Below are 15,826 nucleotides of genomic sequence, written 5' to 3' on the forward strand. Positions count from 1 at the left end.
CTCGGATTCTTCAGAGTAACGTACATACGTGTATATATGTGAACACATGAAATTATACATGGGGGAGGGGTTGTGAAGGATGGGGCCAGCTGATAATAATGGCGCAGGTTTCTGTATTTTAGGAGGCAAGGCGGGGTGAGATTAGAGTGAGTGAAGGTTTTTTTTTTTTTTTTTTTCTCCCTTGGCGCAGAAGCTCCCGGCTTTTCTGAAGGTTTTGGTTGAAAGCGACAACCGACTGATATTCTCCCTCATTTCCCTATCCCTCCCCTCCCTGGTGCCGCAGGATTGCGGCTGGTACCAGAGCAATGGGGAAGAGAAGGGTGGGTGGAGGAAGTCAGAAGAACCACGACTTGGGAAGTAGTGTCTCCCCCTCCACCCAGCATCTCATCTCAACCTTGGCTTCTCATTCCACTCACCCTCTTTCTTGAGTCCAGCCCCGTTCCCCACTTGCCCCTTTGCCTTTGCCCAAAGCCTGGCTGTGTTTCTCTCTTTCTCTCTTTGCATTGCAGCAGGGACTGCTGCACTGCTGGAGCCTGGGTTGCAGGACTGAATGCACTGCCGCAGCAGGAAACCAACCCCCACTACTTGTTGGTGGTTTGGTGCCCGGAATACTATAGGGAAGGGAAGGCTAGTTGGGGGGTGGGGTGGGGAGTAAGGGAGGGGATGAGGAAGGGGGTGGGGTAAGAAAAGTAGGGGAGGGGAGGGGAGGCGGTGCATGGGGAGGGAGGGTGCCAATGGTATAACCACCTCCTCTGTAGCTCGCCCGATTTCACACACTCGCCTAGGCGCGGAGCAAACACAACCTCCGAAGACCTCTCCAGGAGTTTACCACCATCCTCCCTTTTTGAAAAAAAATTTTTTTTTCCTGTCTGATCCAGTCTAGCCCCAGGGATTTAAAACCTTTTTCTCCTTTTGGCCAACGGGGAGGAGGAGAAGGAGGAGGACTTAAAACGGGCAGCAAAGGCTGCCATCTGGCGCTGCCCTTTTTCCCTCGGCGCTGTCTGTATTTCCCCACCTCAAGCTAAAGGGGGAGGGAGGCGAGAGAAGGAGGAGGAGGACCAAGAAAAGGAGGAGGAGAAGTGAGGGGGACTTTGGGGCTGGTGGTGGTGTGGGAAAACGGGCATCCAGCTAGCAGGTCCCAGGCAGAGGCCAGCCCTGGCTGTTGGCAGACTGGCTTGAGGGAGAAGATTTCGGAACATAACCCAGCCCCAAAGCAGAGCTGCGGTGCTTCGGGCGGGGAGGGGAAGTGTTTAGGGGGTTCTTCGTCTCCTCTGCTAGTCGGAGGCGGGGAGAATAGAGTGAGGGGGAGGAAGAAGGAAGGAGCTGGAGAGCCCCGGCTCAAGCAGACAGGTGATGGGCGTTTCAGCCGCCGCGGCGGCGGTGGTGCTCCGGTTCCATTCCTTGGGTTTTACTCCGGTCTGATCTAAGCAAATATGCAGAAGTACCGGCTGGTCTGCTCTTAAAGCCAAAAAAACAGAGCTAGGGAGAGAGAGAGCAAGAGAGACGACTGCAGCTCCAGATCCGGGAGCTACAAAAAATATATATAATAATAAACCCAACCCCCCTTTCCTCCTCCCCTCCACCAGTCCCCCTCCTTCCCCCCCAGCGGCCGAGGAGGATCCCGGAGCGGCGCACACACACTCGCTCACACACACGCGCGCACACACATACACACACGCGCACACACACCAGTGTCTTTCTCCCTGAGGGATGGTACTGAATTTCGCCGCCACTGGAGCCCGGCTGAAGCTCCTACACCGCAGCTCTGCGTTCCCACCGAGTCTAAAGTGCACCCGGACGCGATGAGGACCTGGGTTTGTGTTTTGCTCCTAGGGTTTGGATACCTGTCCTATGCCTTTTCCGAGGTAGGTACCTCCCGCCCCGTACCCATCTCCCTTTCCCCCTCGCCGCTTCCCCAGTGCAGCCTCTATTCCCACTCCCTAGGATTCAGGCACCTGGGGGCGTCTTGCTGGGGTGGTTAAAGACTCCCCCCCCAAATCCTTCTGGGCAGAGAGGCGGATCATTGGCAGGGAGTTGCACTGCATGTCTTGCTCTGCAGATATTATTTTAAAATTGTGATGGTGTATTTTTTTCCTCCCTGCCAAGCACGTTTTATTCTAGAAGCTCTCAAAGTATTTATTTTTGGTGAGTTTCCAGAATGTTGCGTTGTTTTATACTACGGGTTTTGAGGGGGACGAAACTGGGGGAAGGATTAGAATGGGGGTTGTCTGTGAAAAAAAAACTTAGGAGGGGGTCTATAGACAGGCATAAGCAGGCAGGGCTCTTGTCTCTTTTTTGAGAGAATTTTAAGCTGCCCCCACTTGGGGGGGTTTGCGGTAACGGGGTGTGGAAGAAAAGGGGTGTGTATGTGTATAGACTTTGGAAGACTGGGTTGGAGAGGTGCTTGGGGAAGGAGGGTGCAAGAGAAGGAAGCTTTCTCGTCCCGGTCCCCCCCACAGTTAGGGGTAATTATGATAGGAAAAGCTGACCGCGTTGGACTAATAGAGGCAGCTCGGATGTAGACTTGCCCCTTGTGCTGGGGCTCGGACTCAGTCCCGCCCGGGGCCTGGTTACAGGTGGCTGTTGGGAGCCGGCAAGGGCTGGCTTGGGGGCTCGGGTGGCGGGCGCGGCTCTCTTCCCGGTTCTATGTCGTTCCCTCCCGGTCAGAAATTCCCTCTTGCACTCCACTTGGGCCATATGCCCAGGAGAATGACAGGGGGCCCTTAGTGGAAGTCTCATTATTAATTATTTTCCAAAAACGCGAAACGTTCTCTTCACTGAAAGCTACAACGTGGGAATTTTACAATGAAGCCCTCCGGATGACCCTCTTTAAAAGGCTGGGGGAAAAGAGATAAGGAGAGTAAGAACAGGAACCATGGCCTGGTGGGTGCTTCGCCCCCCTTTTATTTGTTGGGAGAAGATATTGTATATTAACCCTCTCCCCATCTTGATAATTTTTATGGATCAATTTATTTAAGTAAACCTTGCAAATTCTTCAGGCCCTCCCGGACTGGTGTGAAGGAGGTGGAGCCGAAGTGGGATGGGGGTGCTATTTGAGAAAAGGTGGGGATTAGGATTGGGAGGGGGCGTGGAGATAAATGAGAGGGGGGAATCTCTTCTCAGAGGGTAAGATTAGAGATTCCAAGACGAGAAACTTAAACTCCTCCTGATTAAAGTGTTAAAAAAAAAAAAACCTGCCTGTGGCTTTCAGTTACCCATCCGTGACGCATTTCAACTTGATCTTTCTGAATGTTAATTTCTCTATTTTAAACCCTAAACACACTGGGGCCTCCGGGACTCTTCAGCCCCCACTGGTCCTCCTGTAACTGACACCCCAGATCCAAGTAGTCAGAGCTGGGGCTTTTGTTCCACATTAAGAGCGGGGGTGGGGAGGAGGTGGTGTTTAAAAAAAAAGTCTGCATTCTTTGGTGGGTGGACTAGTGCGAGGAAGGGCCCAAAAGTCCTTTTAGTGGGGAGTGGGTTACTATATCTCTCCTAAATCCCTTACGCTTCCTTTTCTTCCCTATAGAAATAAGTCGGGGTGTAATGTATGGTATTAAGATTTAGAGGGGGCGGTCGGCCTGCACAACCGGTTGCAGGAATTAATGGACTGCTTGTAAGGGCACTGTGCATATCCGCTACTTGAATTTTGATTTCTAAAAGTGGGCTTAGTCAGTGGGGGAGAACTGGAAAGGAGAGAGAGATAGACAAGTGCCCAGTCAGACTGAAGAATAATGCACCCGGCTAGGAGGTTGCCACTGCCCAAACGCTGGCAAGCACACGCCCACAAACCCCACTGCTTCTAGGTGCCACCCGCCTTGGCGAAGGCTTTCCTAGCTCGGCAGAGCACTGATTAGGTGTTTGGGTCTGATTCCCAGGAAGCTGAAATCCCCCGGGAGGTGATCGAGAGACTGGCTCACAGCGAGATTAACAGCATCCGCGACCTGCAGCGCCTCCTGGAGATAGATTCCGTAGGTAAATTAATTTCTCTTTTCCTTTGCTTTGCCAGAAAAAAAAAAGCGGAGGGGGGGAGTGAGGGTGAGGAAAGGTAGGCGGGACGCACCCCCACCCCCAACTGCGAACACGCGTGTGCTTGCTTATGGCAAGGATTGCATGGCTCTCCCCTGGGTCTCCCAACCGGAGTAGGCAACTCAGACCGAAAGGTCAGAATCCAATCCGGGAGCTATAAAAACATGCCGATGAGTCAGGAGTTTCTCCCCCAATCACTACTTTCTCTCCCAGGCTGCTTGGACTTCGGTGACTTGTCCGCCCTGGGCTCCTTCCTCAAAAGAAGGATTGTTTCTTCCTTTAAGGAAAATGTAGCCAGTGTCAATAGAAGTTCAATTAAATAGAGGGGAATTGATACTCCGTCTCCTGAAGGCTAGTCCTTTCCCTTCAGACCTCAGTAGTGAGGGTTGTTTTTTTTTTTTTTTTTTTTTTTTTGGTGAAGGGGAAAAAGGGAGGATCGTAGCACATGCGATTTCACCCGCCAGCCCGAATCCAGTTCATGGCTTCTAGAGGAGCCGTATTAAGGAAACCGGCCGTCAAAACATGACCCCCCACGCTAGAACAGTAAACTTACGGGCACTCATTCAAAGGGCCAGAGGAGAGTAGTTTTCCCCTCCAGTGGGTTAGCAAACAAGCTCCTAGAGATGAGATGCCTGGCAGTCAGCGACCTCGCTGTGCAACAAATCACTGGTCGATTCCTATCGCACATACACCTTGTTTGTTGCTGCAATTTGAGGTGGGGTGGCCTGGGAAGTGGGGGAGGGGGTGCAGCCGCTGCGGCGGCGGTGGGGAGTAGTTACCCCTTGTTAAAGTGCTCTTTGTAATCACAGCAAGCTGTTGCCATATTACTGATTGTGGGTCTGGCCTTTGTGGTTTAAACAAATGCAGCTTTGTCCCTTTCTCTACCCCCCTTTTCTTAGCACATTTAAAAAGGCATGCAGCCACATCTGCTGTTTTTCGGGCTATTTTCAGATCTCCCTCAGTGCTTCTCTAGTCCATAGAATCCCTTAATTGTTGTTGTTACTGTTGTTTGTAGGGCTTAATTCTGGAAGTTGCAAGGAGCTCTGTGGAAAAGTTGCCTCAGACTCAGACATTTTTCTGTGCCCCACTCTTTTTCTTTTTTTTTTTACCCTAGGAAGGAAAAATTGAGGGGAGAGAGGTGCGGTTACTTCCTTACCGTGATGGGGAGGGGTCTCTCTTATCTTGATCACTATACCGGAATGTAGCTTCTGCCTTAGTGGTGAATTACTTAAGAGTGGAACGAGTTAGTGCTTATTCAATCCAGCTTGGTTTTGGTCCTGAAACGTGCCTGAGCTAGGCGATACTTTGTCGCTGCAGCTTTGAAAAAAAGTCTCTTCCTTCTCAGACCCTTCAGAATATTATATAATAGGCTGTTCACCATGCTGCTTTGGATTAGGGAATTTGGTCGTTCAAAATATTTTCTTCCTTACTGGGGGAAAAATGATTCCTGAGTCAGCTTCTCTCTCTGAAGCTAGAGAAAACTTAGTTATTTATGCATATATAGTGGTAGATACTGGTCAGAAGGCTGTAAGTGAGTGAATTGCAGAGTCTAGTATTTGAATTTATTCTGTTCCTGCACACTATTCTGAGAACACTGAGAGAGGAAAAATAAGCATAATCATATGGTGCACTCATTTGGAAATTTGTACTTAATTATGGGAGTGGAGAGGCCTAAACTATTTCATTTCATGCCAAGACCATTTTTTATAGTAAGAAAGATGACTTCTGGAGTTTCTTGACCCAGGAAATCCATTGGCTGATCTTTATCACTGCTGAGGTAGAATTTCTCTTAACACTTGAAAGAGAAATTTAGCTTGATTCCATTCCCTGATTTGTAGCAAGTATTGAACTTAGATGTCTTTGTTTCATTCAATTGAACTGAGCCTCAGCTGGTATTTTGGTGGTACTGTATGTGCTTTGGAGAGAAAGGAGACCACAGGGAGTTTGTGTGACTTTGATTTCTTTCCACTAAAGAATTTTTTTTTTCTTTTGGCGGGGGTGGACTACCAGTTTGGAAGTGAATAGAAGCAGCAGGGAAATAGACCATTCTCATTTCCTATTTAGACTATTCTTATTCTCTGGGCCCAACATCCCTCCACCCCCACCCATTAACACCTTTTAAAACCTAAACTCAGCCTGTTAAATTGATGGTTTTACTTTGCTCTGAGGTGGCTAGCCTCACACCTGAGCAGTAAAAATAAAGGATACTTTGAGGAATCACCAGTTTACCCACCTGGGAGTCTTTGCTACTTTTTGAAAACCTTCTCTGTACAGTAGCATAAGGAGGAAAAGAAACACAGGCCTCTTACCTCCTCAAATGTTGGAGGATCTGGGACTGTTCTCCAATATTTTTAAGATGGTATTTTGAAAGAATTAATTTTGGACCTCTAATTATAGCAGAAGATATCTTTTTGAAGACCATTCTTTCTGTCCCCCCTTATTTATGAAAAGTAATCTCGATGGAGGAAAGTAATCTGATTCTTGGGATACCTTTTATAAGAAGGATATTTAGAATTCTTGTTCAGCTTCATGTGCAGGAAGAACCTTTACCTAGATGAAATCTGGTCTAAATAGGCCTTATATTACATATTAGGAAACTGAGACCTAGGGTTTTATGGAGCCAAACTCACTGAGGTAGTTAACAGAGTCAGTGTTCCTCTGACCCTAAAGGCTACATTTCTGTTATATTATGTTGACTCGTGGTGTTGACTCCTCTGGGACATCCTTCATAGAATCCTGGGAATTAGAAGTGGAAAGGAACCTTAGAGATGATCTAGTGTGGCTCCTTCTTTATTTCAGGGTTGAAATGACTTACCCACACTCACACACACAGAGACACCCAAAGCAAAGGGAGTTGGCATTCAAACTTCAGTCTTCTGAATAGAATTCAAAACCATTTTGGTACTACATCAGGTTTTCATCATATGAAAGGATGATAGGATCCTGGGGATGTGGGATGGGGAGATGCTCTAGGATTCCTGTTCTTTCCCAGGAGGCACTGTGAGAGACAGTTTAGTGGTTAATGTTGTTGCAGTAGAGAACCAGAAGAGGAATATTCCATTTAAGAGTAAATTAAATACATGCAGATGACATGACCACTTTTTTTTGTGGAGCTGGCTCGATCACAAAATTATAGGAAATTTTCCAAAGGCTTTTCATTTTTTAGTAAATTCAGAGTACTCCTGATCTGAGGTGGGGGGAGGGAGAGGAGAGAGGAGGTTGTTGTTGTTGGTTTGTTTTTTGCATTTGATTCCAGCTAGGCTAGAACAGACCTAGAAGGGAATCCGCAGGTAGCATGGAGGTTGCTTTAGTAGCTCTGTTGTTGTGCCAGTTGATTATTCATTGGGGGATTATGTGTGGGTTTATTCCTGCTGTTAAATTTGTTTCAGTCAATAGTTTCAACTTCCTTCCTCACCAAAATATTTCACTAGGCTGATTAAAAAGGGGAAAAAAAGATAAAGTGGGCATCAGAAAGGATTCTCCTCCCAAGAGCAATGCTCTTCAGTGACAATGAGACCTTAGCTTTAGAGAAAGAAGGAACTTCACGGGTCCCTCACTGGGGTCAAATTCCCTAGTTGTGCTGATGAGGAAACTTCTGGGGAAGTTGTGATTCTACTTGATGACACTCTGAAGTGCCCTGGGGAGTAGTTGGTACTTTGCTGAAGGTTTGAGTATGAAGAATAAATGCCAATCTATAACCAACCTGCTAGGATAGGTCAGTCAGATGATGGTTTGCCCAGGAGTTAGTTATAATTTTCTTGACCATTTTTGACCCTTCCTGGTTTAGGTGTCAGCGCCATATCTGTATGATAAAAGGAATTCAATAGGACTCTTTCCCCCATTTTTCCAAATAGTTTGCATAGTATTAGAATTAATTGTTCTTACCCAGGAATTAGGAAGATCTGAGTTCAAATGGGACGGAGATAGCTGTGTGACCCCAGTCAAATCACTGAATATTTGTTTTTCCCCAACTGTAAAGTGGGAATAATAAGAGTGCCTTCCTTCCTCAGAGTTGTTTTGGAAAACAAATGAAATATTTGTAAAGTATATGGTACAATATAGGTACCATATAAATGTTATTTTAATAATAACAAAGTGCTTAGCACACTACCTGACACATAGTGCCATATAAAAATAAACTAATAATAATAATTAATCCAATGAGATAATATTTGTAAAGTACTTAGCACAATGCCTGGCACATGGTACTTAATAAATGCTTTCTCTTTTTATTTTACTTGTTCCTATACTGGCACATAAATGCTTAGCCTGCTTAATTGATTTTCTGAGATCATATACATAGAAGGTGGCAGAGCTTAGATAGTGAATCCGAAATTTTGCCTACCAGCTCTAAAGGAGTTTTAAAAACTCACTCTTTGTTGTTGATTTCTTCGAGGTTGGTCTATGGCTTTAGTTTTGATAAGGCAAAAGGAATTGACTGAAATTTGGAGTGAACTATGGATTTACTAACAGCATTTGAAAGCCATCAGACTCTGGCCTGTGTGAGTTTTATTTATTTATTTTAAAATATAAATGGTATTATTGAATTTTAGGACACATTTGCTATGATTAATTAAACTGAACAATATTTTTGTTGCTGTCACAGATCTGGGTTTTCCCTTAGTCAGATTGGCATAGTTCCAGGGTGTCATGGTGAAGTTAATACAATAAATATCCCCATTTTGGCCCCATTAATGCACTGCCTTCAACTAATTGCTGGAGAACATCATCTCAATGCTGTTAGTACATCAATGCACAAAAGATTAAAGCAGAACCACTTGATTAACTGCCTTGAAAATTGTTTAAAAAGTGATTCAGAGGAGGGCTTTGCCCTACTGAAAGTTGGTCTGATTTTGCTCCATGACACATCCTGAAAGTTCATGTGGGTGAAGTTGTCTCTCAGGAGCTGTGAGTCAAGACATCTTTTTCCTGGCTCAACAACAATCAGGCACTGCTCAATTTGGGTTCTTGGCCACCTATCATGTTGACAAGTGACAGTTCCATTTCGGCCTGGGTTGTTCTTAGGCAGGTAAGAGCCATGTCATATTGGAAACACTTTCTACCCTTCATATTTGAAATAAAGCTTTCCTCATAAAGGCCTTTCTCATCTTTAAGAAGATTGCTCAATGGGATTTTTTGTTTGCACATGTCGATTTAAATTAACACAACTTGAATAAAAGTTTATTAAGGAAGTTGAAAATGATACTAGGTGGTATTGTAAAGAAGGCCTGGCATTAGCAAGATGGCTGCCAGAAGAGATGATTCAGAAATGTCCCTTCCATTAAGAAAGAATTGCTTCTTAGATGATTGGTTTGATAATAAAAAATTTGCATCAACATGAATTCTGATCTGATTGCTTTAGAATTGCTTAAATTGCTTAAAAAAATAATACCAAGATTAAAAATACAGGATTAAGTTAAAAATAGTGCAAAATCTAGCATTTTCAATGTCTATGAACATTATACAGGATTCCATTTTTTCCTAATGTATGTCAGATTTTAATGAACTGCTATAAGTTGTTATCTGATTGGCCAAAGAAAAATCATAGAATTTCAGAGTCTTAAAAAAGTTTGTAGACTTAGTCTAAGATTCTTTCCCAGGTGAGGAAATTGAAGCCCAGAGAAAGAAAGTAGCACAAACAGCTCTATGTTAAAGCAAAATCCTGGCTCCTAATTCTAGGTCTAGGTTAGTCTAGTGGTCATCATCTTTATACTTTCACCTTTGGCCTTGAAGTTCTATGGATTGGCCAGGGTACTCCTACATATCAATTGAGTATCAATTACTCTCTCTTTGTGGATCTTTGTGATCATGAACTGACCAAATCCTAGCTTCTTTAAGAGGAAAAAAGTCAATGATATCATTTCATGCTTTCTTTTGCTCTAGGACATGTGTTACCAGTGAGATAAGTATTCAGGTTTCTTATGACATTACCTTTTCAGTTGCCAGAGGCTTAAGCTAGCAAGTTATTACACAAGAGCACATAGTTGTATATTGTTCACTTGAAGGATTGACGTTGTTGGGTGTAGAGGATTGAAGGATCAATATGGTAAACAAAGTATGAAACCAGCATTCAATTGAATATGTTGCAGAAGTTAGGACAGTTCAAAAGTTAATTCAGAAGGATAGAAACACTTTTTAGCCAAGAGGCAGTACAATTGAGATTGTTTTTGGAATGCCACCCACTTGCATTTTTAAAAATACCTTTCTTTTTTTCTCTGCAGGCATCAGTAAAACCTATAAAACATCTCCTTATGTCACAAAAAGGCCACTACAATTCTTGTGTAGCATGTTAGAAGAACTTTGTCAATTGAATTGTTGATTTCTACCCCTTGCTTTAAAAAAAATTCTGTTTTTCTGTATATGTTTATAATTTTGAATTTATAAATTCTGAATGTACCTCTTCCTTTTCCCTTCCCTTCCCTTGTAACAAATAATAAAAAAGAGAAAAAAAAGCAATTCAGCAAGACTCAAGAATATATGCAACAATCTACATGGTCAGTCTTTCACCTGCAAAGAAAGGGATGGGATGTATTCTGATTTTTTTTTAAGTCAAATTACTTTTAAAAATCCCCAAATTCATTTTTCTTACATGTCTTTAAGGAAATAGTTTAACCTGATACAACCCAATCATGGAGTAGTCATTAGGTTATTTTATGATAAATTAAATCTCAAACTTTCTTTGCTTTTATTTTTCTCATGGTCCCATGTGCTAGGATTATTTGGGGAACAAAGCAAGTTTTAATCCTGTCCAAGAGTATGGTGTAGCTTTTGATGTTCTTTTGAAAGTTGAAAATATCACTAAAAAGGTTAAGTCACCTTCTTAGAGATATCTTCAACAATTGTGAGAAAAAAAAAACCCAAACTTGTTTTTTGTTTTTGAATTAGTTGTAATTTCCAGAGTGCCAGATGGTGGGAGAGTTTATAGCAGGAACTTTGTCTCTTGGAGGATCATGATAACACTTCTTGTAGGATGGATGCCCACTGGTTCTCTTGATTTTGTAGCAAGGGGATTTGTATAGCAGCTTCTTATGTTACTTTTGTCTCACCTAGACCCCTTTATCCACATTTATTGCTGGAGGGAGAAAACAGATCAAAGAAAATTTTCTGCTTATGTATTTCACTTACTTGACTTCTTCCTAAATATTGGGTAGGCTAAGACTTCATTTTGTAATTTGCCAAAAGTAGTTATAAACTGGATTCTAATGTCTTCTGGGCAAATAGATTGGATCACTATGACATCCATTTTTCAGTCTTGCATCTTGACAAGTTATCTTTGCAAATAACCATTGTTCATCTTGGCAATTATTCTTTCACTTGAAGATATAGCTGGTTAAAATTTGTTTCTGTGATCCTGATTTCGTCCACTGGGAGCTGACCGTAATCACCCACAGTATGCCAGGAAGAGTGCTGGAGCCAAGAAGCTGAATTGGAAACATAGCTGCCTATACTACCTATGCTATTTTTAGCTCAATCCAGGCATGGTCATATTTAGTCTCTTATTCAAGATGGTCACTTTTCCTTTCTCTTTTCTCCTTAGGAGGATATGATGATGTTTCAGAAGCAAGCCTGAAAACTCATGTGATCCATGTTCCAAAACATGTGCAGGAAAAACGTCCTGTGCCCATTCGGAGAAAAAGAAGTATTGGTAAGAAGCCACAATAGTAAAAATAACAAGTAATATTTACTTATATAGCAATGTGAGTCCCAAAAGTTCTAACACTGTTTTAGGCTTTAATAAATAGCTTTTGAAGTTTAAAATGACCCTAATACATCCTGTATTAAGTTTGCAAAATACTTTAAATATGTAAAAGGGGTGGGCCTAATGGACAGATTATTGATAAAGGGGGTAGACTTGAAAAAGATTTAATGAAAAAGAACACTGACAACCTGCCATCTGGGGGAAGGTCGGGGGGGGAAGGTGGGGAAAAATTGGAACAAAAGGTTTGGCAATTGTCAGTGCTGTAAAATTACCCTTGCATATAACTTGTAAATAAAAAGCTATAATTAAAAAAAGGAAAAAGAAAAAGAACACAACCCAAGGATCAGGATACTTTGGTTCTAAATGTGAAGTAGAAAGAAGAGAGGATTTACAATCCACAATCTAACTTGTAATCCTAACTGCTAGTCATTGTGTGACTTTGAGGAAATTAAGTGACTCTGTGGTGGGTATCGTGCTGGGTGGAAGATTAAGGAAGATCTCATTTTGTCAAATCCAGACTTAAATACTTAGTACCTGTATGACTCTGGGAGGTGGATAACATCACTACCTACCTCTCAGGGTTATCTGTAGATCAGTCATTTGGGATAATATTTGTAATGTCCTTAACACAATTCACTTCACTAGGTCTCAGTTTCCTCATTTGTCAAAACTGAAGGTTTTTATAGATAACTTTTCAAAGTCCCTTCCATTTCTAAATTTTAGGACCCTAAAATCTTGAACCTGACTGCTAATTATATGACCAGGTCAGATTAGAAGGGGCCCATGGCTCTGATTTATTGGTTTCTAAGGTCTCTTTCTGCTTTAACTTTCTATGATTTAATGAAAATTCTCCATTTTTTTTGGGGGGGGATACCTCCCTTCCCAGTCACAGCATTTTCATTGCTACAGTGCCTTGTTGAACAATGAGTCCAAGATAGATGAATGTGAATGAATTCTTTCAGTGCCTTGTCTTGTTGCAGCATGTTGGAGAGTAGACCTCAGTTGGAAAATGTGGTTGTATGTAATTTCCAATTCATAACATGGAGCACACAGAGTGCTTACAGCTATTAGCTTCAGAACAGTAGGGTACACAGTAGTACAGACACTCTGGGAAAGTGGGCAACTTGCCTTTTCTGCATTTCCTTCCAATCACATCTTTTCCAAAATGCAACTTGAATGGCTGACTTGTGGGGGCTTTATCAGTTCTATCATTGTGCAAGAAAACAGCACAAATATCCGGGACATTTATTTTCATATCATTTTTTTCCCAAGTTGTGGGTGTCTGGCTACATTTAGAAAATGCCAGCTGTTTCAGAAAGTGTGTATGAGTATGTGAGGTGTTGTCTTCTCTCTTGTCAGTGTTGGTAACTCTCTGTGAGAGGATAAGTGACATAGGACCTTGTTGGTGAGAATTTGGATTTCTGCACTTTGATTTCTAATCAGGATCTTGTGGTTGCTGCTCATGCAATACACTCATTTTATGGATCTGCCTTTTGCCTCTTAGGCTGTCAACAGATACCGCATGAGCAATATTTCTTTCTAGATTTCTTTGGGTGGCAACACCTAAAGAATCAGATATACTGCTAGTTCTCTTGTATCTATGAAATTGATTTGTTTTTGAATATAAGTGTAAGGATTCACATTTAGCCCTAATTTGACTTTAGCTTATTAAATTTAGTTCAATGGCCTGAGCCAATTAAAGATGTTTTTGAATCATTCTGACATCTAGTGTAAAGCTATGCCTCCCAACTTCATATTTGATAAACAAGCCATCTAAAGATTGGTCTATCTAAGTCATTGGGACCAAGTACAAAGATAGTTCATTGGGACCTTCCAGTGACTATGTCATAATTACAGATTGACATGAACCACCAATGATTTTTTTTTTTTTTTTGAGTCTTTCAACTGGTTCTAAAGCCATCTTAATTATATTGTTCAGCACATGCCTCTCTATTTAGGTGTGTACTGCACTTGATTCACTAGGTATATATCCTGGGGGAAACATTCCTTTAAGTTTTTGTAAACTGTTTCATTTCAAATGCACTATGAGTATTATTTGCATAAATATATCGATTAGTTAATAAGGATATTAGTTATTATTAATAAGGATATAATAGATTTGGAATTAAAAAAAAGAAAAAACTTAGCCTGCTCTGGATGCTCTTTTAGTCCAGTTGGAGAGGCAAGATAACATATGAAACAGTTAACAATAGAAATATAAAAGCACAAAAATGAGAAGACTGAAAGTCTACCAGAGCATGAGTGCTACAGAGGACTTTCTATCTCTCAAAGGAACACAATGAATAAACTTAGAAATCAGATTTAGAATAGGTTGTCTAATCTAATGACCTTATTTTGTAGACAAGAATATGAGCACAAATGACTTGTCTGAGTTATACTTATAATCAGTGGAAAAGTCAGGATTTAACCCAATGTCCTTTTGACTCCCTCTTTCTAGGGAACTATATGGCTTCCTTCTCATTTTTTGATTGAACAATTACTCTTTTATTCTTACATCAGAAATGATATTTGGACAGTTTACTTTAGAGCTATACCTATAATACTATACTATGCTATATTATACCATATAAGTATGTGTACATATATGTATATATACTATTCTAATGTCTTACTTCTAGGGTTGTGGTGGAGACATCTAAGGTGAATCCATTTCATATATATTTCTAAAAAAATGAGAGTACCAGTCAGTCATGTTTTCTCCTACTCTTAGTCTAACAAATTAGGCTCAGACGTCTGATTGATAATGGACAGTGTACTCTGACTCAAGTCTTATTCGGCTAGCATTAAAAAAAAAAGTTATTATATAATGTCTGCCAGCCAAAGAACAGCTGAGGATTCTTAAGTTCTGGTCACATTTCCCAGTAATGAATGTACTTAGATTAAGGTGTAAGCTTGAGCTTGGTTAGAAAGATTTCTCTATGTTAATCCTTTTCTGGCACTCAAAAAGTTCCTTGGGGTGGCTGTACAGATCAATCTGTACCATTTCAGCTGCTCTTCTTAGTAGAGAAGAGCAAAAAATAATCTATTTCTTAGGAATGATGGCTCTTACATGAAATAGAAACATTAGGCCTGTGTTGAGTTATCATGCCTCTTATTCAACCCATTGCTGGTTTCAGTCATTTATTATGGGAGAGAGAAACCTTTACCAAAATTGTATTTGTATGCATATATGTATGTAAGTAGACATATGGACATATATATGCATGCATCCACATATGTATATCCATGTATATATAAGTATCACTATATGTATATGTCCATATATCCATATGTATATATTCATAGGCATATTATATATGTGTACATGTATGTGTGTGTAGATAGACATGTTACCTACTGATATCAGATGAATTTTCCTAGAAAGTTGCTTTCTTTTTGCCACTTTTTTCCTCAAAAGCCTATATTGGTTCCATGGTGCTTACAGAATCAAGTCCAAACTCCTTAGCATTTAGGATTCTCTATAATCTGTTTAAAATCTTGATCCATTTCCTAATTATATTTACTCCAATCAGTCACATTCTCCTTAGTGTCCTCTCTACAACCTTCAACCTTCATCCCTTCAACCTTTGTCTACCTTTACACTCTTATCCTGGAATATCTCCCCCCCCCCCCATTTTCTCCCATGCCTATGAATTCTGCCCATCCTCCAGGAAGTCTTATCTATATTAAGTCTTTTCATTCTAACTTTAATATCAATCTCTTCTGACTAGCCAAGCCATACATACATTTTGGGCATTCAGAATAAGATCTGGGAAGGAATTTAAAAGTTGAGTGTAACCTCCTTATTTTAAGAGGAGGATGAGGTCCCAAGATGGAAAATGTCCCAAATTTTACCCACCTTTTTTTTTTTTTAGAAGAAACTGGTAAAAAGAAAAGAAAAAGAAAAAAACAAATGGTACATCTAGTTATACTTTTGAAATCGGCGTTTAAAATTTTTCTAATTCATCTGCTTTTTGGGTGGAAATTTAGTTTGGACATTTCAAGCAAAAATAGTTCTGGTCAAGGATTTTACTTATACTCTATAAGTATAACTTTAAACTCTATAAAGTTTAACTGTTGACATTGAATTTAACAGGT

At 41.3% G+C, this 15,826-nt stretch overlaps 1 protein-coding gene across 2 annotated transcripts in view; it reads left to right on the plus strand.

Moving 5' to 3' along the window:
- Positions 1-746: 746 nt before the first annotated feature.
- Positions 747-15,826, plus strand: part of PDGFA (platelet derived growth factor subunit A) — a 37,515-nt gene continuing 22,435 nt past the window's right edge. For both annotated transcript variants that reach the window (XM_052000601.1, XM_052000610.1), the window contains exons 1-3: positions 747-1,865; positions 3,879-3,975; positions 11,567-11,674. In XM_052000601.1, coding sequence (XP_051856561.1) covers positions 1,803-1,865; positions 3,879-3,975; positions 11,567-11,674 — 268 coding nt within the window. In that variant the 5' untranslated portion in view covers positions 747-1,802. The remainder of the gene's footprint in view (positions 1,866-3,878; positions 3,976-11,566; positions 11,675-15,826) is intronic.

The sequence above is a fragment of the Antechinus flavipes genome, chromosome 1 (genome assembly GCF_016432865.1).
Source record: "Antechinus flavipes isolate AdamAnt ecotype Samford, QLD, Australia chromosome 1, AdamAnt_v2, whole genome shotgun sequence".
Taxonomy (NCBI): Eukaryota; Metazoa; Chordata; class Mammalia; order Dasyuromorphia; family Dasyuridae; genus Antechinus; species Antechinus flavipes.